Source organism: Penicillium paradoxum, assembly GCF_028828445.1.
Source record: "Penicillium paradoxum strain IBT 22861 chromosome Unknown utg000007l_segment0_segment0, whole genome shotgun sequence".
NCBI lineage: Eukaryota > Fungi > Ascomycota > Eurotiomycetes > Eurotiales > Aspergillaceae > Penicillium > Penicillium paradoxum.
This window is the reverse complement of record NW_026643185.1, coordinates 5,727,517-5,752,893: the sequence shown is the minus strand read 5'-3', so window position 1 is coordinate 5,752,893 and position 25,377 is coordinate 5,727,517. Positions and strand designations below refer to the sequence as shown.

The following is a 25,377-nucleotide window of genomic DNA, read 5'->3' as shown; positions in this document are numbered from 1 at the left end:
CTTATGCACCTCTGCCCCTACAACTTCGCTTTTCTATATCCTCTCTTTCTCCCTTCTCTCATCCTTGCTCTCTGGATTTCCATTTCCGCTGTTTTACCCGCAACCCCGCTACCCGTGGGCCCGGACCTTCGCAACCTTAACCTCGCCCTTCACCCCTCAGCTTCTCATCTTAAGAAGCCGGGGCTCTGGGCGCATTTCGCATTTTGGATCTCGCAATTCTTCTGGGAGCTGTGAATGTCAAATGAGCTTCGACCGAGGATCACAGGAACCGCTCACCATCTAATCACACTCGCTCGCTTTTCTGCATGCGAGCTCACAGCTATTCGACTCTCTCTTTTCCTGGCATGCTTGGTCGATTCAAAATCATTCTAGAAATTTGGCGCGATCATTAATCGTCGAAATCACCCGCCAGGATGTCTTATAGAGGAATCTCGGGGGCATTTCCAATGCCCGACCGTACATCACTGCCGACAATGTTCTCGAACGGAGACGCTGGGTTGCGACATCTCCCTCCCATAGGTTCTCCACCGCCGCCCAAGCGATACAAGTCCGAGTCAACGCCAGTAAGCGATGCCGGTCACTCTAGATACTACTCGCACTCCGTGGCGCTGAGTGATCGACCTCGATCTCGACAACCGTCTTCGGCTATGGATCTGTACACCCTGATCGATAGAGATCCGGTAGATAAAGACCCTCGCAGGAATGCCCGATTTACCAGCAATGGATCGGTGGCCACGCAAGCCTCCCAGGTGTCAAACACCTCTCAAGCGTCGCGATCATCTCCAATTATAATTTCCGATCGCAAGTACGTCATTGCCCAAATCCGACAGCTTGTCCTGATAACTGACCCTGGTCCTCGTTTTGAACAGGATGCCCGAGAAATACCCGAGTTACAAAGAAAACGGCCGATTGTACCATGGCTATCGGAAGGGGATCTACCCGCTCCCGTGCGATGAGGAGGAGCAAGACCGTCTGGATATTTTCCACAAACTGTTCACAGTTGCGCGGGCGGAGGACGGCTTGATCTATGCACCACACCCTCCAGACGCCAAAATTCTCGATCTGGGTTGTGGAACAGGTATATGGGGTATCGAAGTTGCAAACAAATACCCGAATTCCTGGGTGGTTGGTGTTGACCTGGCACCGATCCAACCCGCCAATTTCCCAAAGAACTGCGACTTCTATGCCCCCTTCGACTTTGAGGCACCGTGGGCCATGGGTGAAGATTCCTGGGATATCATCCACATGCAGATGGGATGTGGTAGCGTCGCGAATTGGCCAAGTCTCTACCGCCGAGTCTTCCAGCACCTGCGGCCGGGTGCTTGGTTTGAGCAGGTTGAAATTGATTTCCGGCCACGCGTTGAGGAAGAACATGGTGAGCCGGGACGTGCTATGGCTAATTGGTACTCGACCTTGAAACATGCAACTGAAGCCACCATGCGGCCTCTAGCCCATAGCTCGACCGACACAATCCGAAACTTGCAAGAAGCGGGCTTTACTGAGATTGATCACCAAATTGTGGGATTGCCTATGAATCCATGGCATCCCGATTCCCACGAGCAAAAAGTTGCACGCTGGTACAATTTGGCCATCTCCGAGAGTGTACAGCCTCTCTGTTTGGCTCCTTTCAGCCGAGTTCTTTCTTGGTCTAAAGAACAGATTGATCGCATTGCATTTGACGTCAAACAAGAGGCTTTCGATAAAAAGATCAAAACGTACAATCTTTTGCACATTTACCAAGCGAGAAAACCCACCGGGGAATAAGCCGATGAATCCTATCAATATCGCGGCTATACTGTATATATTTCAGTATTCAGTGGGGCCTGGCGACCAATGGATAGCTCTCTATCAAGCAAGGAGCTACCCTAGACTGTTGGCTTCACTGCTGAGAGCACACCTGCTTGAACATCAGATTCAAGCAGCTTGGGTACTTGCTCACAGACTTTGGCTGGACCAGAGTGCTGTATTGAATAAGTGTCTGTTGCATGGGGGGCAGCTACTCGCCTTCCCTCAGAGCCACCCGGCTGTATAACACGGCCGTGTTCATGAGCTTTGACTCCAGGTCTATACTTATGAAACCGAGATATTCTCTCCGGAAAAGCATTGGCCCAATAGCTGACAGAACTGCCCATGATTATTTGAAATTCAGACCTTCCTGTGGAGGTTTCAGGCTATGTTGAAGGTTGAATTTGTGGACAGTTGAGATGATATCCATGTGATTTTCTTTTCCTTCTATGCGCCCACGGCCCAGCGACTTCAGTCATGACCTTCTATTCCCTACTCTATTTTATATCCTTTCTTTTCCTTCTCTTTGTCTGCTCTTTTCCACTGCATGCTGGATCTTGCATCTCTTGGCGTTTTGAGCTTTCGGTCGAGGATCTCGAGTCATTTCGGCTTGTGATATATACCCAGATTACCTTCCTGCCGCCTGATGCTTTCTTTTCTTGTTCGGATACCAAGTCAATACCTATTTCTCTTTGCAATTTAACCTTATTCCCCTCCCCTTTTTGATTCTCATCTCATATGTGATTGGGTATTTCACATCTTTTATAATCTGCCGTCCCAACGGTACCCTCCATCGGTTCGATGGATTTGCCAGCCAAATATGGGAAGACCGCACCAGCTAGTCCAATCCCAATGCCACTTACATTTATATATCTGGTATTTTTCAATTGAACTGTCGGTTTTCATATACTGGTATATTATAATTATTCATAGTATCACTTTGATCGACTTCTACCTGAAATATATCTCGGATTTGGTAAAGATATATAGTACCTCGGACTCATTAGATACCCACCCCAAGGTGCCGGTGTATATTATGTACTCATTGAAATCATCCTATTCCACACAAGTAGCCGCTTTGCATAATTGTTGTCATGTATTCATTGATTGCAGGACGGGATGAAATAAAGTCCATGAGCTTTTGCCTCTCAACGCCGAACAATCACCTCCGTCCCGTAAAAGAACGCCACCGTATGCAAGTTATGCTAATACAGCTCTTCGACATCGGACATGTAGAAGGTACAAATAAGGTAAAGAAAACCAGAGAAAAAGACCAATTACCGTCGCCGGTTCCTGGCAGCACCCCTGGAAGCTCCATTAGCTGCAGGCTTCTCCGCATCCCCATTGACGCCTTCTCTTCCAGCCCCAGGCGTCCGGCGTCGCATAGTTCCAGGCCCAACAGCAACAACGTCCTCACTAGAATCGCTATCTTCGACATTCAGCAGGACCGGCAGACAGAACGGTTCAACACCATCTGCGTCGCCATCGCCCTTCACCGACTCAAGCGTTACAGCATCGGGCTCCTCGTCTTCCTGGTCCAGTCGTCGCTGATGCACCTGTTCGGCTGGGTGGACGTCGAACTCATCCTCTGCTTCCATATACTCCACGTTTTCTTCAACCTCGCCGAAATCAGGCGCCAGCGCTGACCATTTCTGCGGCGACACAATAGACCACGTGTAAATGCACCCGGTCTCCAGTCCGCACGCTACAACCATCGGTCGGCTCGGGTGCCATTCCACAACGCCAAGTTCCTCCCGAGGTCCCTCCAGGATCTTAACGAGAGACCCGTGGCTGCGTTCCCACACGTAGATATCCGGGTTCATGAATGTTGTCGCGGTGACGAATTCGCCTGTTGATGAGAACGTCACATGGTTCCAGCTGAGTCTGTTGACGACGTCTTGGAATTTGTGCTCCACTTGGAGTTTTATCGAGGATGGTTCCAGGCCGATGCCCAGTTGGGATAGATCGGGCATTAGTACGGTGCGGATTACGCGGTCGGAGCTGTTGACTAGGAGGTCGCGGCCGTTGCTTGCGAGTCGGAGGAGGATGACTACGCCGTTGCAGAGGCGCATTGAGTGGATTGTTGTGCAGGTTTGCGTTTCGATTATGTTGATCCAGCCTTTCGAGGTGCCGGCGATGATGTGATTGCCGAAGGCTGTGAAAATTGTAACGCAGGTCGAGTGCTTGGCATCTTGTGCTGCTTGTTTGGCGGCTACGGCTGGGTCGACATCTTCGCCGTTGGGTTGTTGGGGTCTGAGGGGGGCGGAGGGGAGTATTCGTTTTATTGGTCTTGGGCTGGAGATGTCGACTAGCACTGGTTGATCCTCGAACAGGGAGGCGACGAAGAGGAGGCTAGATAAAGGGTTTTAGTTTCTATAACATCTGGAGGGTTGATGTGGGCAGTCGTACTGGTTGAAAGGGTGTAGTTCAGCGATGTAGACTGGCGCCTCGAATCGCACTGTGCGGACTCGTGAGCCGTCTTTGAGATCCCATAAGATGCATTTCCAGTCTTGGGAGGAGGTGAGAAGGTAGCGGCCATCGCGAGACCAGCTAGGGGTTATGCAGTCAGCATCTTGATTCTTAATTTAGATTGATATGTTAAATCCGGGGAAATGTACCTCAGAGACTGGATTTGTCGCGTGTGGCCTTGCAGTTTGCGCGCCACGCCATTGGTTTCAATATCGAAGATCACCACGGTGCCATCCACCTAGAATATGTCTTAGCATTTTGGATCGCTATGTTGACAGATATCTTGGTCTGGTAGTGAGGGTGCACGAACTCGTCCGGAGGCAAGGTAGTCGCCTTTGTGATTGAAGCTTAAACATGTCGCATGTCCACTGCCTATATCACATTGTTCAGTCAGATGCGCTCATTGCCAGCAAATACAGGTGACACATACTCAGCTTCTCAGTCAAAGTATCTGGGTATTCCTGGGCCAGGACAAATGGATCCACGAGAGAGAGATTCATTGTGCCAGGCGCATATGGGTGAAAGTGTATGTATGTATTCGAGATGAATCCTCGGCCTTTCAGATAGGCCAGGATAGTGACTGGTGTCCAAGCATCCAGTAAAAGCTCAGGGTATGGTCGAATACCTGAGATAGGTTGCTTTGGACAGTGATAATAATCATTGTTGCTTCTGCCATTGTCAATATCCTTTGAGTCTGGCGGGCTGATAGGGCGGTGAATAAACCCATTTAAAACAAACTTTTATCGATGCCTGATGTTGATGCCTGTGGCGTTCACCGCCTCTGGCTGTCATAGTGAAAGAGTACATTTGATTCTGCCGCGGCTAGCACTTTGGGGAAGGTACCCGCAATTTTGCCAGGGCGGTGAGGATCCGTTTAGACGGCAGCCACTGTGCAGGGAAAACTCAAGCCCCATCACAGCGAGGCTACCTCAGAACATCACCCTTTCACATCTCCGAGACTCCATCCACCCACATCTCCCACGACGTAGGAGCTCGCGTTTTCCATCGCGATACTTCTTCAGGACGCCCTGAATACGCTCTTCTTTGCCGCGCGCATCTTTTCCCTCTCTTTTCTGCCCCGTGACGTCCGGGACCTCTAGGTCGCCGGCGCCCTCGTGGCAAGGGCTGCCAAAGGCCTCAGCCGGCCAGCTGCTTCCACACCACCTTCGTTTCATCGTCGCTACGTGTAAATTGGACTTCTAGCTTGCGAGCGAGTCTGTCACTTCCTTTTTTTTGCGACGTTTACGATCCCAGCTCCCTCTTTTACCCCGGTCCCACGACACGCCTACGTGACCGGTCAACGCCGATTTTATTTCATCCACACTTTTTTCCCACCACAACTTCGCCATCATGTCGAACGTGTTTTTCCCATATTCCAAGGCGCCCCTGCGCACCATTAAGGAAATTCAGTTCGGACTCTTCGCCCCCGAGGAGATTAAGCGCATGAGTGTGGTCCATATTGAATACCCAGAGACATTGGTGAGTCGGATAAGGTTTAGATGTGCAGTCGTGAGCATATTTTCAGACAAGTCTTCCCCTTCTCTTGCGCGAAAAAAGGAAATAAATATTAAATGATGTAATAGGATGACCAGCGTCAACGGCCTCGGACCAAGGGTATCAATGACCCGCGCCTCGGAACAATTGACCGTCAATACAACTGTGAGACTTGTGAGGAGGGACCTAAAGAATGTCCTGGACATTTCGGTCATATTGAACTCGCGTCTCCAGTCTTCCACATCGGTGCGTACAGCGATGTTCCCGTTTCGTCTCATTTTTTCTGCTCATGCTGACTGTTGACCGCACTGAAGGTTTTTTAACTAAAATCAAGAAGCTCTTGGAGACCGTTTGCCACAACTGTGGAAAGATCAAGGCCAACACGGTTAGTCATCCCTACTGGGATGGCAAATCTTGAGTGGTTCACTTTGCTGACATCTGAATACCAGGCCGATTCTAAGTTCATAGAAGCACTCCGTTACCGTGACCCTAAGCGACGCTTCGATGCTATCTGGCGACTCTCCAAGGATGTCTTGGTTTGTGAAGCAGACGCGCCTGCCGATGACGAAGAGTTTTCGAAGGAATCTCAGAAGGGCCGCTCCCACGGCGGCTGTGGTAACGCCCAACCCACCGTCCGAAAGGAAGGAATTGCCCTTGTTGGAACATGGAAGCCCAGCAAGGCTATGATGGAGGACGAGATGGCCCAGCCAGAGAAGAAAGTCATCAGTCCCACAATGGCTTTGAACATTTTCCGCAATATTTCTCACGAAGATACTCGCATCATGGGTCTCAGCAACGATTATGCTCGGCCCGAGTGGATGATTCTCACCGTTCTGCCCGTCCCTCCCCCAACAGTTCGCCCTAGCGTTGTTATGGGAGCTACAAGTGGCGCGCGTGGTGAGGATGATTTAACCTACAAGCTCGCTGAAATTGTCCGCGCAAACCAAAATGTCCAACGCTGTGAGCAGGAAGGAGCACCCGAGCACGTCATTCGCGAATTCGAGTCCCTCCTCCAGTACCACATCGCTACTTACATGGATAACGACATTGCTGGCCAACCTACGGCCATGCAAAAGGGAAACCGCCCTGTCAAGGCTCTCCGTAGTCGTTTGAAGGGTAAGGAGGGTCGTCTGCGTCAAAATTTGATGGGAAAGCGTGTCGACTTCTCCGCTCGTACTGTTATTACTGGTGACCCCAATTTGTCCCTGGATGAAGTCGGTGTTCCCTACTCGACTGCTCGTATTCTCACCTACCCGGAAGTTGTGACACCTTACAATATTGAAAAGCTCCAGAAGTTGGTTGCAAATGGACCCAATATTCATCCCGGTGCACGATACATTGTTCGTGACAACGGTGAACGTATCGATCTTCGTCACGCTAAGCGCGCTGGTGCTCAGCAATTGCTTTATGGCTGGAAGGTCGAGCGCCATCTCGACAATGGTGATTACATTCTGTTCAACCGTCAGCCATCTTTGCACAAGGAATCTATGATGGGTCACCGCGTTCGCGTTATGCCCTTCTCTACTTTCCGCATGAACTTGTCGGTTACCAGTCCTTACAACGCCGATTTCGACGGTGACGAGATGAACTTGCACGTCCCACAGGGTGAGGAGGCTCGCGCTGAGCTTGCCGAACTGACTCTGGTTCCCAAGAACATTGTTTCTCCACAGCGTAACGGTCCTCTGATGGGTATCGTCCAGGATACTTTGGCCGGAATTTATAAGATCTGTCGTCGTGACACGTTCCTCACCAAGGATCAAGTCATGAATCTGATGCTCTGGGTTCCTGACTGGGACGGTGCCATTCCTCCTCCTGCTATCTTGAAGCCTCGCCCTCGTTGGACTGGAAAACAGATGATCAGTATGGCCTTCCCCTCTGGTCTGAACCTTCTGCGTGTCGATAAGGACGGTTCGCCCATGGCCGAGAAGTTCAGTCCTCTTAACGATGGAGGTCTTCTGATCCACGGTGGTCAGCTTATGTACGGCATGCTTTCCAAGAAGACCGTTGGTGCTAGTGGTGGTGGTGTCATCCACACCATCTTCAACGAGTATGGTCCTGATACTTGCGTGAGATTCTTCAGTGGAGCCCAAACCATCGTTGGTTACTGGCTGTTGCACAATGGTTTCAGTATCGGTATCGGTGATACGATTCCCGATCAACAGACCATTAACAAGATTGAGGAGGCTGTCCGGAACCGGAAGCAGGAAGTCGAGGAAATTACTGCCAGTGCCACTGAAAATACCCTGGAGGCCCTTCCTGGTATGAACGTTCGTGAGACCTTCGAGAGTAAGGTATCCCGTGCTCTGAACAATGCTCGTGATGAAGCCGGTGATGCCACCGAGAAGAGTTTGAAGGATTTGAACAATGCTATTCAAATGGCGCGTTCCGGTTCCAAGGGTTCCGCTATCAATATTTCGCAGATGACTGCCCTTGTCGGACAACAGTCCGTGGAAGGCAAGCGTATTCCATTCGGCTTCAAGTACCGTACCTTGCCTCACTTCACCAAGGACGATTACTCTCCCGAATCACGTGGATTCGTTGAGAACTCCTACCTCCGTGGCTTGACTCCTACTGAATTTTTCTTCCACGCTATGGCTGGTCGTGAGGGTCTTATCGATACTGCTGTCAAGACTGCCGAAACCGGTTACATTCAGCGTAAGCTGGTCAAGGCTCTCGAAGAAGTCATGGTTAAATATGATGGCACTGTGCGTAACTCTCTTGGCGATATCATTCAGTTCATCTACGGAGAGGATGGCCTTGACGGTGCTCACATTGAGAACCAGCGTGTGGACCACATTAAGTGCTCTGATGCGAAGCTTATGGAACGGTTCCGTGTTGATGTCATGGACCCCGAGCGTACTCTCGGTCCGGAGGTCTTGGAACAAGCCAATGAAATTGCTGGTGATATTGAAGTGCAGAGATACTTCGACGAAGAATGGGAAGCCATTCTGAAGGACCGCGATTTCCTGCGCACCGTGGTTAAGGAAGATGAGGAGATGATGCAGCTCCCCATCAACATTCAGCGTATCCTTGAAATGGCTCGAACTACTTTCCGCATCCGCGAGGGCACAATCAGTGATTTGCACCCTGCCGAGGTCATCCCCCAAGTCCAGCAGCTCTTGGAACGCTTGGTGATTGTCCGTGGAAACGATCCCATTTCCCAAGAGGCACAGGTCAACGCGACTCTGTTGTTCAAGGCGCAACTGCGCAGTCGCCTGGCATTCCGTCGTCTTGTCACAGACTATTCGCTCAACAAGCTTGCTTTCCAGCATGTACTTGGTGCCATCGAAAGTCGCTTTGCTCGTGCGGCAGCCAATCCTGGTGAGATGGTCGGTGTTCTTGCTGCTCAGTCCATTGGTGAACCTGCTACTCAAATGACCCTGAACACTTTCCACTTTGCTGGTGTGTCATCCAAGAACGTTACGCTTGGTGTCCCACGTCTTAAGGAAATTCTTAACGTTGCAACGAACATCAAGACCCCATCCATGACCGTGTACCAGGAGGGCATGAAGACCCACGACAAGGAGGGTGCCAAACTTCTTCGAAGTCTTGTGGAGCACACCAGTCTTCGCTCTGTCACGGAGTCAACCGAGATCTACTATGATCCCGATATCCAGTCCACCGTCATTGAGGAGGATCGGGATATGGTCGAATCATACTTCATCATCCCCGAGGATAATGCCGATGACGCATCTTCGCAGTCGAAGTGGCTGCTGCGTATTGTGCTCAGTCGTGCTGCTCTCCTTGATAAGGGTCTTACGGTGCAGGACGTTGCTGCTAGGATCAAGGGTCAATACCCTCGTGATATCGCCGTCATTTTCAGTGATAACAACGCTGACGAGCAAGTCATCCGTATTCGCCAAGTTCAAGACTATAAGGACGACGATGATGAGGATGTTGAGTACGATGTCACTCTCAAGAAGCTTGAACAACATCTTCTGGATACTTTGACCCTTCGTGGTGTTCCTGGTGTTGACCGTGCTTTCATTAACGAGAAGAGCAAGGTCCGTGTCATCGAGGATGGTTCGCTCCACACCAGCAAGTCCGATCCTCTTTGCAAGGAATGGGTTCTGGAAACCAGTGGATCTTCTCTCGCTGCCGTTCTTGCGATTCCTGGTGTTGATGCTTCGCGCACATACTCCAACCAGTTTATCGAGATTTTCGAGGTCTTTGGTATTGAGGCTGCCCGTACAGCTGTGCTCCGCGAGTTGACTCTCGTGCTTGCCTTCGATGGTTCTTACGTTAACCACCGTCACTTGGCTCTGCTCGTCGATGTCATGACTGTTCGTGGTTACCTGACTCCTGTCACTCGTCACGGTATCAACCGTGCGGACAACGGTGCTCTCATGCGTTGTTCGTTCGAAGAGACGGTTGAGATTCTGCTCGAGGCTGCTGCTTTCGGAGAACTTGATGACTGCCGTGGTGTGTCGGAGAACTTGATCCTTGGACAGATGGCGCCCGCCGGAACGGGTGAGTTCGACGTCTTCCTCGATCAGACCTTGCTCAACACCGTCGTGTCCAACAATGCACGCTTCAGCCTTATGGGTGCGGTTGGCGCCAAGGATGCCATCCTTTCGGATGGTGCTGCTACCCAGTACGACACTGGTTCTCCCATGGCCAGCTCCCCGTACATGGCTGGTGGCGATCCAGACTCTACGTTCTCGCCGATGCACCAGATTGGCCAGGAGCCTACCGGAGGATTCACCGATTATCAGCCTCCCTCTGCTGGTGCCTTTGGTGGATTCAGCCCCGCGGCTCGCAGCCCCGGTGGCTACTCCCCGACAAGCCCCTTCAATACCAGTCCGACGTCTCCTGGATACTCTCCATCTTCAAGCTACTCTCCTACCTCTCCTGGCATTGGCATGACCAGCCCTCGGATGACATCTCCTGGGTTCTCTCCTTCTAGTCCTTCATTCCAGCCGACATCCCCGGCCTATTCGCCAACCTCGCCTGCGTACGGTCAAGCGTCTCCCACCTCGCCGTCGTACTCTCCAACTTCGCCTGGGTTCTCGCCGACTTCGCCCAACTACAGTCCGACTTCACCCAGCTTCAGCCCGGCCTCGCCTGCATTCAGTCCGACTTCGCCGAGCTACAGTCCCACTAGTCCCGCGATTGGTGGTGGTGCTCGACACCTGTCCCCTACCTCCCCCACATCTCCCAAGTACACGCCCACTTCGCCTGGTTGGTCTCCAACAAGCCCCCAGTCGTACTCGCCGACTTCTCCGAACTTCTCTGGTTCCCCGACGTCGCCTACCTCTCCGGCTTACAGCCCGACGTCCCCGGCGTATAGCCCTACGTCGCCCCGCCAGTAAAGATCGGATGAACATGAGTTGCCTGTCTCAGGCCGGTGCCGTACATCTGTACCATCATCGAACGCAAGTTCAAACAAACAACAAAAATGATCTTACCGCGTTACAAATTCCGGAAATGATTGATAATTTTTTCTTTCACGATATCGGGATTCGCCTCCCATTCACTGTATCTGTTTACTCTTTTTTTTTTAAACCAACACCAACGTGCCTCATTCGGTTTCAGCCGCCAGTGCTTCGAGATTGCTTTGTTTTTCCCATTTCGCAGGCGCACATGATTATTCCCCCCTTGTGAACGCGAAAACCGCACAGGATTCAATCAGAACCGAGGACTTGATCCATGGACGCTGTTTGAATGCAGTGCACCTTTCGATTGCCATTGGGGGATTTGTGGCTCTGCTGAGTCTTTTTTTTTTATTGCATGGAGAGCGCTCTGGGGATGTATTTTGACTGCTTTCCCCGTTCTGTACACACCCTTTTGAGGGGACGAGGAGATTCCAACAATGTTAATGACATTTCCAATTCTTCTCCTGTAATGCGTAGATGAGGTATGCTTGTATTGTATGAGTATGCTGGATTCCTGGAATACCTAATTCTTGTCGACTTGATGCTTCTTGCTGTACGGAGTAGAGGCCCACCGCTTCTATGTTGTACATGTCGGGGCAAATTGAATTTGTGGAAGGCTTTTCTAAGTGAGAATACTCAGTGCCAATATAAAAAGAATGTAAAATGGGATAGCCAAAAGATGTCACATATATGGTCACAAAGGCCATTTGGCAGGCGTAAAATGGATACAAAGTGGTGATTCGCCCTCGGCAAAATGAAGCTCCGTCAAGCCAAGTGGCCCCTACTCTGGAGCTACATCATATCACGATCCCCGTTTCCGTCGCTTTCGTGATTTACATTGCTCTGGGAGTCGCAATGTGCTTCTTATCCCACAGCTTTAACCATACCCCGCAGGCATTATGAGGACGCCGCTATCTCACCTTCTCTCGGCCCTGCGTAAGATCCGCCCGCACCTGCACGACTACGAAGGCTGACACCTTTCCAGTGCTATTACAGACATGCGCAGCTGGGCCTGGTCAACCGCCCACTGACCAAACACAGTTTACGGCACTCGGACATGATGCTGATAACAATGAAATCCCATTCCCAACGGGGCAGCCGGAACCCCGGCCCATGACCCGTGAGTAGAGAGCTTCTGCGCATCCACCTTTTTGCGCTCTCTTAAACGTCGCATGATACTGATCGGATATGTTATTTGATAACAGAACGGGTCGAGAATGCGTGGGATACACTTCGTACAACGAAGAACGCAGTTCTTCAGTCGGAGAAGTCAAGAGGATTACTAGGGACTGCTGTATACTTTGGCCGCCAAACTTTCCGATTGCTGTTCTTGAACAGCCCGAGCACCGAAAAGCCCGAGCGCAAACTGGATCCAAGGCTTGTAGGGGCAGTGCAGGAGCTGAAAGCAGCCGCAGACGAAGACCGTGACCCCGACGCGATGTTCTTGTTGGCAGAAATGAACTTCTATGGCAACTTCTCCTACCCCCGCGACTTCAAGGAGGCCTTCCACTGGTATCATGAACTGGCATGGCTGGATGGAAACCATACAGCACAGAACATGGTTGGATTCATGTATGCGACGGGAATCGGGGGTGCCGTCGAACCCGACCAGGCTAAGGCCCTTATGTACCATGAGTTTGCAGCGGAAGGAGGGAATACTCGTTCTGAGATGACACTTGCATATCGCTATCACACCGGGATCGGAACACCTAAGGACTGCGATCACGCGATCTTCTACTATAAGAAAGTCGCAGATAAGGCGATCGAATACTACCGCTCAGGTCCACCGGGTGGTAATACGATATCTCGGGAATCTTATCGCTGGGCAGATGAAGAGGGTGGTGTCTACGGCCCTGGAGCCAGTGAATCGAGTTCGGGGCTGAATGCTCGGGACTCTGCCAACGCCATCCCCGAGGCTAGCGTGGAAGATATCTTGGAATACTTGGACCTCATGTCCCGGAAGGGTGAACTGAAGGCTACCTACAGCCTTGGAAAGATGAATTTCGATGGCGCCCGAGGCTTACCGCGCAACTTCCGACGTGCTATGAAATATTTCAAGGTTGTTACCAAGAAATACTGGAATAAGGATGGCACCATCAACTCGAACCCCCAGCAGGGCTCGATAAGCTGGCATCCAAAGCCGCAGGACATATTGGTTTGATGTATCTCCGCGGAGAAGGTGTGGAGCAACACTATCCAACCGCCCTCACTTGGTTCCGACGTGGTGTTGCGAATGGGGATGCTCTGTGTCAACATTGGATGGGTCTGGTGTATCTCCATGGCTACGGGGTTCCGAAAGATGGCTTCAAGGCATCTGAGTACTTCAAAGCGGCGGCAGAACAGGACCTTCCGGCGTCAGAGTCACGATTGGGCGCTCTGTTCTTGGACCAAGGAGATGTGGCGACCGCGACTCGTTACTTCGAGCTTGCCGCCCGCTGGGGATGGATGGAGGCATACTATTACCTGGCAGAGATGGCCCACTTCGGCATTGGCAGACAGCGACACTGTGGCGTGGCTGCCGCCTATTATAAAATGGTTGCCGAAAAAGCAGAGATCGTGCACTCGGCCTTCGGCGAGGCAAACGATGCCTACGAGGCCGGTGATAAGGAGGGTGCTCTCATTCCATCCATGATGGCGGCCGAACAGGGCTATGAGAATGCACAGGCAAACGTGGCTTACCTGCTTGATGAGCATCGCTCTGTGCTCTCGCTCAGTTCCATTCTTCCATGGGCGGAGAAAGCTCGGTCCTCTCTGCTGCGTAATGCGGCATTGGCGTTGATTTACTGGACCCGATCGTCGAAGCAAGCCAACATCGACTCCCTGGTTAAGATGGGCGACTACTACTTGTCTGGTACGGGTACGCCCATCGATGCTGAGAAGGCCTCAACCTGTTACCACAATGCCGCCGAAGCGCATCACAGTGCACAGGGCTACTGGAACCTGGGCTGGATGTACGAGAATGGGGTAGCCGTTGAACAGGACTTCCACATGGCTAAGCGATATTATGACTTGGCTCTCGACATTAGCCCTGAAGCGTACCTACCAGTCAAGCTCAGCCTGATCAAGCTTCGGGCCCGGGGATTCTGGAACCGCATCACCAATGGAAATATTAACCCCATCCGCGAGGAGGAAGGTAAGCGGTCTTTTGCCATCCTTGTTAAATTGATTTCTAGTTCTTTGCTTACGTTAGCTCGCAGAACCAAACCCCCGTCGCACATTCAGCGAATGGGTCAATGCCTTTATCGAAAATGACGAGGAGGGCTATTATGATGATCTTTACGATCAACAGCGGGCAGACGATGAAGAGTACCCTGGCTTGGAATCCGACAGCCATGAGGATGGCTACTATGATGATCTCGATCTTGACATTGATGAGGGGATGCTTGAAGGCCTTCTCATTGTCGGACTAGCTGCTACACTGTTGGTGTTGGTTTACTTCCGGCAACAGCAGCAGCGTAATCGCCAGAATGAGCACGCCAATGCCAATGCCAATGGCCAGAATGGGAATGGAAATGCGAACGATCGTGGCTTCTTCCCGCAGCCTGGCGATCCGAACTTTGGGCAGTGGGTGGCTGGAGGAGTTGGTCATTGAGACCATAGTTGTATGCATTTCAGCGTGACGATTTCTGTAGATACAATCAAGCTTATCGATAAGACTTCTTCTCCGCATTCTCCAATTTTTCGAGGTTCCTCTCTCTTTTTCTCTCTCTCTTTGGTAAACCTATCAATTTTCGAAGACTCCATTTAATCGATGCACCATGGACCAACCGTTTAGCAAACGTCGTCGCACTGATGCAGCCACTGCGCTATCAAAGCCATTCAAGTCTCCATTACGCAGGCCTGCGCCCACAACCACTGATGACGTACCATCTACAACTGCCGCACCTAATACCCCCAAAGAGATGCAAGTCCCAGCGAGTACTACCATACCTGTAGAATCTCGCCTGATCTCGGACTCATCCAACCCAACAACAACTCCAGTGCTGCCCAAGCGCAAACGCAGGCTCTACTTCCCAGTCCCAATCGAGCGTCCCGACCCAGAGGTACTGGAACTGGAAAAGCAGCAACGAGGCCTGCAGTCACAAGTTGACTCACTTCGTACCAAGCTCGAAACAGCAACTCAGGCCTTGAATCTCGAGTCCTCGACCAAAGACATCGAACTACAAGCCCTCATCACCAAATGGCGTCTTGTCAGCCAAGAAGCAGCTGATGAGGTGTTTACTGGCGCTAAAGAGAGAGTTTCTCGCATGGGAGGACTGGCGGCTTGGAAAGAGCGCTCGAAGCGCGATGCGACTCGGTGGGACTTTGATGAAGAGGAGCATGAGCGGGAGCATGTTGATGAGGATGAAGGGGAGATTGATTATTCCCATGTAGAAGATGCTATTGATGACCTACAAAACGGGAAGAATCTTACCAAGGAAGAATTGGGGGATGGTCAAGATGAGGTAGGTGCTGTGAGGCTGCTGGGGTTCTGGTTACTGATCTTGCTTAGGAGTTCACGATGGAGTTTATGCTTAAGAGTCTGCATGTTGATCCTAAATTGATTGGATATGATACTGAGGCTCAGAAGTGGATCAAAGGCTGATCTTCGCTGCCGGGTGTTTGACTTGGCGAGGGTTCATTATCTGAGGATGATGAATGTTATGACCAACTATGTGACTATGGGCTCTTATTTACGATTGACGATGCTCCAATGAGATATCTATAACAACATTATACGCTATAGTTCAAAGGAATGCTTATCTTCGCGTCGACCTTCCCCTTCCAGTCGTTAATAAGTGGATAGGGACCAGCTCCGTTATCGCCGATTCCCCGCATTTCCTCCCACTCCATACATCAAAGTACACCAATTGCTGCATGTCGCGCCCTCTGAAGCATAGAGATATAGCCTGCGCTCGCTGTTTCCAACACAAACGGAAATGTGACCATGCGAAACCCTCATGCGGCGAGTGTCGTCGCAAAGGAGCTGAATGCTTGCCCGCTCGGTCTCGGAAATCAGGCGATACCATCACAATCCCGCTGGAGTACTTGAAACAACTTGAAAAGCGAGTTGCGGACCTGGGGCGTCGGTCCAGCACCGCTGAAACGGTGACCGAAACTTGTGACGTCGGTGTGCAGACCGATTTCGAAGACGCAGACCAGTACAATGACCCACGCAACAGTTCGAGGCCCCTGATCGTGGACCAAAATACAAGGAGCGGAATAGATGATCACAATTCTCTTATGCTCTTACCTGGGCTGCAAAATCCGAGTCAAAGATCTCCACGAACACCTTTATCATCCTTCTCGCATGACTCATTTTCGTTATTTCCCGAAACAACCTTCGAATTTCCATGGATGGACATGTCACTTTCAATTCCTCTGACCGGCGACGATTCCCCGTGGCTTAAAGAGCTCTATACAAACGCTTACTTCTCCGTCACTCATCGCGAATGGCCCTTTTTGAACGAAGTAGCTTGGAGATCATGGTATGCCGAACCGATCCTAGATGGACAAGATGAATGGAAGGCCTTCTTTCTGCAGATGGTATATGCCATTGGTGCATTGCTGTGCAATATCATACAGCGGGACTCCTCGCACTCGGTCCGGGCAAAGGAGTTCTATACCTCTGCCATGAGATACTATCCATATGTTGTTGCGCATTCATCCATGGTACTCCAAATTCAAGCTTCGCTGTTTATGATACTCTATGCGATGCATTCCCCCTCTTCCGAGGAAATCACAACAAGCGTTTCTTCTGTGGTACCTTTCTGCACAGCTGCAATGACAGAGATCCGGAAGCATGTGTCGATATGTCGTGACAATGGGTCGATGACTGAATCTGGAGAAGTTTTGTCGGAGAATATGTTCATCACTTGCTACATGCTCAATGAAATCATTGTCTCGGGGTGGGATAGGCCAGTATCAGCTGCTTACAAGGTCATTGACGATGATGTGAGCCATTTCCCACTATATCTTATTCAACTGTCCACAATCACTAATCATGAAACATAGATGTGTACTCTGGGAGATACCCTCCAACCAACACTCAGTACGAACCCTGCTATAAGTCACCTGTTCCGGTTGCGCAAAATTCAAGCCAATATCAGAAGATCGCGAGAAAACCGGTCCCAAAACCCTTCCAGATATGGCAAAAGCTACAGCTCTTTATTCAAGTCCGCTTTGGATAGGTGGCGACAAGAGATTCCAAGTTATGAATCAGATAATGACCAATATGGCTATCTCCATCCTATATGGATGCGAAAGCTGTATGTCTACAGTCTGTTGATTTTGATTGAAGAAAAGCAAGACTTTATAGAGATGGATGGGACGGAAGATATTCTCGCGACAATTGCGGAGGCCTGCCATAACTTCCGGTTGTTGCAGGAAGAAGGACATGTAATGTGTTATACGTGGTCTGCAGTAAGTATCCGGACTCTGTTCTGATTGCGAAGAAGTGAGTCCTTGTGGTTTTTATCAGTGACTGACCACTTTCTACTATCAGCTTGTGTTTCAATTTCGAGCAGGAATCATGATGCTCTACATTGTCTGGGCGACAACACCTATGACCGATATTAGAGATCAACAGCGGATTAGACAGAATACCCAACAAGGCGTTGCCACGTGTGCGGCGAATCTGGCTGGGTTTGTTGACCGGTGGAAAGATGCGATGCCGTACAAGAATGTGCTTGAATTCCTACATCAGAAGATTATGTGGAATACTGGGACGTTTGGCATTGGAAATGGTGCTCCGCTGTTTCTGGAAGATGCAAAGCTGCACTTAGAGCAGTTGAAGAAGAATTATTTGCATCGAGCTGTCCTGGGGATGATTGAAGATATGATGTATGGAGGGAGTATATAGTAGGACTTTTGAAAAGATAACTTGAAGATAATATACACATGGCAGCATTGTAATTTTGAACACGTAGTATATACACGGATGATAGAATGGAGCCATATCTTAACTGATGAAGACACTGGTGAGATTAAAGCAGGATCATCTTTCCTGCTGTTGAGCCGGCTTTTGTATGAGCTGTGATAATCACGATAGTCTGTTTTAAGGCAGGACTGGACCATCTCTCCCAGCTTTGATCACGGTCTGATACGGGATATGAAGCAACGATGGTCCACCTATTCCCCGCTATGATCGGCTGGAAGGGCTGACCGTTAATATAGCATTCCAAAGTCTCCAATTGGGCATCTTTGGGTACGACCGATCCCCGAACCTGAAGCACGAAGTTGGAGCCTCGAGTTCCCTTCACTTGAGCTTCCACCACCAATTCAACAGTCGATCGAGAAGTCCATGATCGAACATGTTTGTCGACTGTGATATGATCAGAGTCAAGAGCGGGCACAAGTGGTGGCTTAACACGACCCTTCATCGCCTCCTCAAAGGCAAAGCCATACTTTAGCAGACTGTTATCATCATACGCCTTACCAGCGAAAGTAAGATTTACCGGAACCCCAGTATCTTCCATGATACCCATGGGCACAGAAATAGTCGGCACACCAAGATGACGAATGGGTCTGTTACCATTCGAGTACTTGACGCCATTACTCCACGCAAAGCGCGAAGCTGTCTCATCGCAGTCCGCGTTAGCAGCTCCGATATCACCGTTAGCCGGAAAGACCACAGCGTCAAGCCCAAGGCCATCCATCCAGTCCTCAAGGGTCTCCTTTCGCGCATTCTCAAGAGCTTGAATTCCCCGTTGAATACCCGGAACGTCAAAGATAGACGCAGCTCTCCGGTGCGGATATTGGACCATCTCGTCCCACCGCAGCGCATTAGCTGCATCAGGCGCGCCCTTTAATGACCCTGGAGCGAGTGGGAAGATAGTAGTTGGGTCAACTTGAGAAAGAGTGTTAAGACCTTCTTGGCCGTTGTTGACTAAGAAATCATCCCAGATGTGCGCGACCAGCTCGCATCGCTCCAGTGCAGACCAGCCTTCTGGGAGCCCTGCGACGGTAACGAGCTGTCCCTTGTCTGTGTTCGATTCGTAGGTTGTCACGAGCGGGAAGTCGGTTTCGATTACTTCCGCGCCGCAGGATTCAAGGACTTTTCTGGCACGCTGCCAGAGCTTGATTACGGAGGGTCGGGTGTTGACTCTGCTAATTGGGGATAGCGAAGAGTCATCACCTCCTATGTACATTGATGGTACCCCGATGCGCTTCCCACGTAATGATGTACCATCTTGTAGTGACAAAAAGACTGCGGTCGGAGTGCATTGACCGAAGGCAAGGATACAAGTTTCTGTTCCTGGTAGAAATCTCCTGTTGGAGTTTTATCCGAAACGGCCAAGACATCGAGAACATGGAACATGTCCGCCATAGTCCTGGTATGTGGTACTAAAACATCACAGGTCAAATAGAGTGGCCAGACACCACGAAGGGGTAGAAGACCCTTGGAAGGCGTGTATGCAACAATGGCATTATTGGATGCCGGCGAGCGACCCGAAGAAACAGTCTCGCTGCCCAGAGAAAAAGCACAGAAGTTGGCAGTCGTCGCGACGGCCGATCCATTCGATGATCCGGACGCGTACGCTGCAGCTAGAAATGCACTGTTATACGGGCTTTCAGCCCGCCCATAGCATCCCCGCTGCATGCCGCCGTACGCCATGGCGGGCATGTTCGTGCGGCCCAGAAGCACGGCGCCGGCCTCGCGGAGTAGTTGGACGCACGCAGCATCTTCGTTGGCGATAAGTGTTTCAAATGCAGGCGATCCGCTCGCAACGATCATGCCCTTGACTTTGATGCTATCTTTTGCTAGGTAGGGGATACCTTCCAATGGACGAGGCGGTAGACCGGCTGCACGCCGGGCATCGGAGGCGGCTGCCTCATCGAGGGCGCAGGGGTTGATGATTGGTATGGCGGATAGTTTTGGACCATTTGCGTCGTAGATGCTGATTCGTCGTAGGTATCTGGAGACCAAGCCCACGCTAGAGAGCGATCCTGAACAAAGAGCGGCTTGGAGCTCGGAAATACTGGCGTCCAACAACGACAAATTCTGGGTTTCTTCCTGAGCCATGTTGATGATTGAGGGTGTGTCTGTCTTATCGCGTTTTGCAATGCGATTGAGAGGCAAATCTGCAGATAGCCTTGTAGCCCATATATGCTTGGCCTCCATACCCCGTAAACGTGGAGACGGCGGACTGTTGTCCGCTAGCGGGATAGCTATCTCTTCCCCCACACTTTGTCGGACTCAAGTCCGCTATCTCCAAACATCCAGAGAGATAATGACACTGCGGTGCTTATCTCCTTGGCAGGCGATAGCTTTGTCGCTGTGTGTTCTTATAATAAGCCCGGCGCGGGGAATCCCTGGCCTCTTTGCAACTTGACCTTACCTACAAACACCGTGGAAAATGGAACACACCAAGGTGGATCACGAATCCACTGTGGAGAAGGATGTTGCACTCGGCGGGACTCACGATATCGGCGTCAACTTGTATCTGGAGGCTGAGCAGCTGACTGCCGAGGAGCTGGAGACTGAGGGCGCCGCATTGTTGAAGATTCTTGACTGGAGGATTATGCCGATGGTCAGTAGTCGCTCTGACGTCTTCATGAAGATCATTCCCTTCTGACTTTGGGTGCTCTAGCTCTACTTGACCTATGTCATTCAATTCCTCGGTATGTGATATCGGGCATTTCCTATAACCATTCTATCCTAACAAACTTGGGATTGCCAGACAAGCTATCGCTCAATTATGCATCGGCATATTCCTTGATTCCGGATCTCGGTCTCGAAGGTCAACGATATTCATGGGTTGCTGCTATTTTCAATTTCGGCTATCTCTTCTGGGCCCTCCCATCCAACCTCTTGATTCAACGACTGCCGATCGCTAAATATATGGGTTGCATGCTCCTGATCTGGAGTGTACTTATCGTAGCTCATGTTGGAGCGAAGAACTACTCAGGAATGCTCGTGTTGAGATTCCTTTTGGGTATGGCTGAAGCCGGAGTCAGTCCCTGCAGTGAGTATTCTATGGCATACAGTCTAAAATGCACGAAAATGACCCTAACATACTTCTCCTTAACTAGTGATGAGCCTCACATCGATGTTCTACAAACGCTCCGAACAGCCCTTGCGCATGGCAGTTTGGCTCAGTGCAAACGGCATGGCCACGATGGTAGGAGCACTACTTGGATTTGGCCTCGGACATTCACACAATACTGCCCTTCGCAGCTGGCAATTAATTTTCTTGACAATCGGACTCCTCAACTTCGCTGCCGGTTGTTTATTCCTCTGGCTCATGCCCGATTCACCTAGCACTGCCCGCTTCCTAACTCACCGACAGCGCGTGGTAGCTGTGCAGCGGGTCGCGGAGAACATGATCGGCGTCAAGACCCGAGAAATCAAACCACGCCAGGCATTGGAAATTCTGTACGATTTTAGGGTTCTCTGCTACGCTGCAATCGGAATCGCATGCGGTGTCATCAACGGCGGCTCCTCGAATTTCGCATCGGCCTTGATTAAAGGCTTTGGCTTCAGCGGAATCTACACTACACTTCTCCAACTTCCGACGGGCGCAATCGAAGCTGTGGTCGTTCCAATCTGCGGTCTCATCGCCACGTACATTAAAGATACCCGGTGTATCATTCTCGGGGTCGTCTGTCTGATCCCCTTTGGCGGTCTTCTGGGTATTCGCTTTACGAGTCTCGACCACCCCTGGACTCTGGTTGGCTGTACCTGGCTGCAGTACCTCGTCGGTGCTCCCGTGATCATATCGTGGAATCTGCTTGCGACGAACGTTGCCGGCCACACGAAACGTGCTGTCGCCAATGGTCTTTGGTTCTCAATGTATGCAGCCGGTAATGTTGCGGGTGCTAATATATTCTTCGCGAACGAAGCCCCGCGCTATTTCTCAGGCCTTCTGGGCTTGCTCATCTGCTATGCGGGTATCATTGTTCTAGCGATTGCAAGCTACGTATCTATGAAATGGGAAAATGCGCGCAGGGATGCTGCATTGACTGCGGAAGATGCTGAAGATGTTCAGGGTGATATCACCTCTCAGGCTATCTTGGATGGTTTCAAGGATATGACCGATATGCAGTCCAAGCACTTTAGATATGCGCTTTGAGTTTGAACTCGGGCTTATGATTATAATATATAAGGCCGTAGCCTTTTTTGCTTTTAGATTTGTAGGATCACTTTGCTCGTACATCTCCAGCTAGAAATAAATACAAACGAGGCAGACTAACCGAAGTACGACTTAATAAGTCTTGATATCGCTAAGTGATCAGCTCTGTTATGCATGTCTCAGATTTGATGCCCGTTCTCGCAGGCATCGACACTAGGGCCTTGCACACACAGCCTTGTCGTTTCAGCCCCCAATGGCCAACAAGTTCCCGGCCTCAGTAACACGAAAAGTTGAATTGAGATTATGTCCATCATGGCAAAGAAACAATCTCCTCCTGCTAGAGGCCGCATTGGGGCAATGAAGAGTCGGTCTGGGTGTACAACCTGCAAGTAAGTCCCACTACTCAAGAGTCAAGGTGTCAAGAATCAAGATCCTGACCATTTCAACAGAATCCGGAAAGTCAAATGCGGAGAGGAAAAGCCCAGTTGTCTCCGATGCACGAGCACTGGGCGCAAATGTGACTACGAGAGTGGTGCGATCTCCACGCCATCCCCCCCGCAGTCTCTAATCCCAACGCTGTCCTCTTCGCCGAATTCGGCAAGGCGAGAGCGTCGCGCATTCGAATATTACTTTCAACATGCGGCGCAGTATCTTTCCGGGGGAATGAATATTGATTTCTGGACTAGTGTTGTCCCGCAGATATGTCGTACTGAACCTGCCGTGTGGGATGCCATCATCACCATAAGCACGTTGTTTGAGTATCCCGATCAATCGTTGGATTTTACCTTCTTGAGGCTCGGACAGAAAAGATCCCACGCGCTCAACCAGACTCAGAAAGACGCATTGGGTTGGTACTCGCGCTCTATCTCTACCATCCACTCTCAAATTGAGCACGGTAGGGCTGATCCCTACGTTGCACTGATCAGCTGTGTGATGTTCATCTGCGTAGAAGCAATCCAGGGACGCGTGGAAGAGGCTTTACAACTCCTTCGACAGGGTTTCACTCTTATTCCGGACCTGCGCATGAAAATCAATCTAGCAGCCGTTTCGGCTACTAAGGCAGCTCTCCTGGAGGATACGATCATCCCTATATTCTTGCGCCTGAATACCATTGCTCTTGCAATATCTGGCACTCAAGCGAGCGATCTTTTTTCGTTCACAGAAGGGAAGGAGAACAAATTTACTTCTCTTGCACCTGCTCGCCAGGGAATTATTACGCTAGCCGCAGAAGGCATGCTCTTCCAACGAGAAGCAGAATTGCATCTCGAAGCTGTGGGCGGGGAGGCGAATGTGAGCCAAGAGTTCCTCATTCGACAAAACGATTTGAAATCTCGACTTGCAAACTGGCTACACGCATATACCGAGCTTTGCACAACTCTTTGCCAGAATCCATCACATCTCGCATATACAGAACCCACTCTGCTCGTGTATCACGCAGCTGCATCGATTTTTGTCGCGTGCAGTCTGACCCAGCACGAAACAATATACGATGCTTATTTGCTCGATTTTAGATGCATCATTGATAATTCTATCCTCGTTCTGAACACGTTGCTCAGACCGAATGGCGCACCGTCGCCCTTCACCTTTGAGATGGGTGTCGGGCTCCCGTTGTACTTGACTGCCACAAAATGTCGCCACCCTATCTTGCGACGAAGAGCATTACAGCTACTGCAACAAGCACCGCCAGTACAGGGGTTTTATAAATGTCCGCCTGGCATTGCCTTAGCAGGGCATCTCATGGCTTTAGAGGAAAGTTACGCCTCCACGCTGGTTCCAATAATGGATCAAAATCATGCCCCCAAGGACGCTGGAGCTATCTGCTCTAGAAATACGTTGCTCTCTAATAACCAAAATGAAGAACCCATACAGCTTTCAACTGTCATCCCCGAAGAGGCTCGCATATACAGGGCCGGTGTCTTCCGACTCCGGGACGGCATCCCGTACGATGTTTCTGAAGAGGATGTTACTAAATGGAATCGCGGTCCAGATCAACTATTTGTGTCAACCCGAAGGCTTCGTCGTAACTCTTTGACTGGCACGTGGGAAACGGTATATGAATGTGCGCCCATGGAATTCTGATTAACGTTTTTGATTTGCTGAGCCGACAGAAAAGTCGGGAGATCTCGTTACTTTGGCATTGCACAGATCTGCCATCCGAGCTCAATCTTAGTTCGGATGAGACTCTTCGGGTGATCGAGCGCTCAATGAACATGTTATCCGGGTTATAGTCAAAAGTTCATTTTGATCCTGGACGCTGCTCGTCTGCAGTTGTCTTGGTCCAGATTCCCCTCAGCGATCAATCCCTTGATCAGGTCCTCAAATCCGGGCGCAAGATGCAACACGTTGGTTCAGTGCAATCAATCTCCAGCGATTATGGTTGTGGTCTTGGCAAATTTGTCGAATCAGTCGAATGAACTCGAAAGAAACACCTCACAGCGAAGCGAAAGACTGTCCAATGCACTCAGAGTGTGTGACACGATACTTCCAAGGACGATGTATTCCAGACAAGGGTCAAACTTCGAGGAATTCATATCAGCATGGCCGCCTAGCAACAACCAAAACCTCATACGGTGTTAATCCGATATCATCTGAAAAGCTCAATTCAGAGAATGGAGATTGACAAAATCGCGGCTCATAATCCGGCCAGTCCACCCGAGGCCCGAGCCAGACAACCAAATCCACATTGCGATCACCATACGTATCAAGGTATTTGGTGATGAGCTTGGGGTCGCGTGGGTAGACAAACATCCACGCCGCAGCCTGTTGGGCAGCAGAGCAAAGGCCCCAACCTCCGCTCACGACGTTCATATCTTCTTCGGCAATGTACCGATTGATAGTTGAGTCCACCTCGACTCCAGCCACTGTGACATCTTTGTCGCAGTGCGAAATTAAAGCCTCCACCAGACCAGATCCGCTGCCGATCGAGATGGTGAATCCCGGTTGCTTTGGGAGGAGCGCGGTGATGTGGGTTATTAAAGTGCTGGAGATACCCAGACAGCAATCTGGGAATCTCTTGGGCGAGGACGCAAGTTGATCTGAAATTTCTGATACGTTCATGTTTATGATTTTTTTTGATCTGAATAAGAAATGGAATACTGCCTTCCCAAGAATCGGAGGATATCTCATTCGGATGCGGATTTACTTAGCCCCCGGGCATCGCCTTCCTGCATAAATATGTTTCGGTTGTTCAAGGTTCTTGA

The 25,377-nt window shown here is 50.5% G+C and overlaps 11 protein-coding genes across 11 annotated transcripts; 7 read left to right on the top strand and 4 right to left on the bottom strand.

Annotated features, from left to right (window-relative positions):
- Nucleotides 1-413: 413 nt before the first annotated feature.
- On the top strand, nucleotides 414-1,764 carry N7457_009630 (class I SAM-dependent methyltransferase; the record flags this gene model as incomplete). Its single annotated transcript, XM_057180673.1, has 2 exons — nucleotides 414-805; nucleotides 870-1,764. The coding sequence occupies 2 exons, from the start codon at nucleotides 414-416 to the stop codon at nucleotides 1,762-1,764; spliced, it is 1,287 nt and encodes a 428-aa protein (XP_057029059.1).
- A 1,298-nt stretch (nucleotides 1,765-3,062) lies between these two features.
- Nucleotides 3,063-4,754, bottom strand: N7457_009629 (Set1-mediated histone H3-K4 methylation subunit Swd1; the record flags this gene model as incomplete). The annotated part of the gene is made up of 5 exons (XM_057180672.1): nucleotides 3,063-4,137; nucleotides 4,195-4,335; nucleotides 4,404-4,492; nucleotides 4,565-4,626; nucleotides 4,685-4,754. 5 exons carry the CDS (start codon nucleotides 4,752-4,754, stop codon nucleotides 3,063-3,065), a joined length of 1,437 nt encoding a protein of 478 aa, XP_057029058.1.
- A 429-nt stretch (nucleotides 4,755-5,183) lies between these two features.
- Nucleotides 5,184-5,429, bottom strand: N7457_009628 (uncharacterized protein; the record flags this gene model as incomplete). The annotated part of the gene is made up of 1 exon (XM_057180671.1): nucleotides 5,184-5,429. One exon carries the CDS (start codon nucleotides 5,427-5,429, stop codon nucleotides 5,184-5,186), a length of 246 nt encoding a protein of 81 aa, XP_057029057.1.
- Nucleotides 5,430-5,604: 175 nt separating this feature from the next.
- N7457_009627 (DNA-directed RNA polymerase II subunit RPB1) lies at nucleotides 5,605-11,060 on the top strand (the record flags this gene model as incomplete). Its single annotated transcript, XM_057180670.1, has 4 exons — nucleotides 5,605-5,733; nucleotides 5,838-5,994; nucleotides 6,063-6,133; nucleotides 6,198-11,060. The coding sequence occupies 4 exons, from the start codon at nucleotides 5,605-5,607 to the stop codon at nucleotides 11,058-11,060; spliced, it is 5,220 nt and encodes a 1,739-aa protein (XP_057029056.1).
- A 962-nt stretch (nucleotides 11,061-12,022) lies between these two features.
- N7457_009626 (ubiquitin ligase complex subunit HRD3) lies at nucleotides 12,023-14,715 on the top strand (the record flags this gene model as incomplete). Its single annotated transcript, XM_057180669.1, has 5 exons — nucleotides 12,023-12,059; nucleotides 12,130-12,243; nucleotides 12,329-13,162; nucleotides 13,240-14,256; nucleotides 14,321-14,715. 5 exons carry the CDS (start codon nucleotides 12,023-12,025, stop codon nucleotides 14,713-14,715), a joined length of 2,397 nt encoding a protein of 798 aa, XP_057029055.1.
- A 166-nt stretch (nucleotides 14,716-14,881) lies between these two features.
- On the top strand, nucleotides 14,882-15,667 carry N7457_009625 (putative DNA repair protein Dds20/Mei5; the record flags this gene model as incomplete). Its single annotated transcript, XM_057180668.1, has 1 exon — nucleotides 14,882-15,667. One exon carries the CDS (start codon nucleotides 14,882-14,884, stop codon nucleotides 15,665-15,667), a length of 786 nt encoding a protein of 261 aa, XP_057029054.1.
- Nucleotides 15,668-15,980: 313 nt separating this feature from the next.
- Nucleotides 15,981-17,964, top strand: N7457_009624 (Zn(II)2Cys6 transcription factor; the record flags this gene model as incomplete). Its single annotated transcript, XM_057180667.1, has 3 exons — nucleotides 15,981-17,057; nucleotides 17,118-17,525; nucleotides 17,608-17,964. 3 exons carry the CDS (start codon nucleotides 15,981-15,983, stop codon nucleotides 17,962-17,964), a joined length of 1,842 nt encoding a protein of 613 aa, XP_057029053.1.
- A 124-nt stretch (nucleotides 17,965-18,088) lies between these two features.
- On the bottom strand, nucleotides 18,089-20,127 carry N7457_009623 (amidase family protein; the record flags this gene model as incomplete). Its single annotated transcript, XM_057180666.1, has 2 exons — nucleotides 18,089-19,211; nucleotides 19,262-20,127. The coding sequence occupies 2 exons, from the start codon at nucleotides 20,125-20,127 to the stop codon at nucleotides 18,089-18,091; spliced, it is 1,989 nt and encodes a 662-aa protein (XP_057029052.1).
- A 334-nt stretch (nucleotides 20,128-20,461) lies between these two features.
- Nucleotides 20,462-22,177, top strand: N7457_009622 (putative MFS allantoate transporter; the record flags this gene model as incomplete). Its single annotated transcript, XM_057180665.1, has 4 exons — nucleotides 20,462-20,635; nucleotides 20,696-20,726; nucleotides 20,786-21,070; nucleotides 21,138-22,177. The coding sequence occupies 4 exons, from the start codon at nucleotides 20,462-20,464 to the stop codon at nucleotides 22,175-22,177; spliced, it is 1,530 nt and encodes a 509-aa protein (XP_057029051.1).
- Nucleotides 22,178-22,489: 312 nt separating this feature from the next.
- Nucleotides 22,490-24,256, top strand: N7457_009621 (Zn(II)2Cys6 transcription factor domain-containing protein; the record flags this gene model as incomplete). Its single annotated transcript, XM_057180664.1, has 2 exons — nucleotides 22,490-22,566; nucleotides 22,627-24,256. The coding sequence occupies 2 exons, from the start codon at nucleotides 22,490-22,492 to the stop codon at nucleotides 24,254-24,256; spliced, it is 1,707 nt and encodes a 568-aa protein (XP_057029050.1).
- A 453-nt stretch (nucleotides 24,257-24,709) lies between these two features.
- N7457_009620 (uncharacterized protein) lies at nucleotides 24,710-25,234 on the bottom strand (the record flags this gene model as incomplete). The annotated part of the gene is made up of 1 exon (XM_057180663.1): nucleotides 24,710-25,234. One exon carries the CDS (start codon nucleotides 25,232-25,234, stop codon nucleotides 24,710-24,712), a length of 525 nt encoding a protein of 174 aa, XP_057029049.1.
- Between the last annotated feature and the right edge of the window lie 143 nt (nucleotides 25,235-25,377).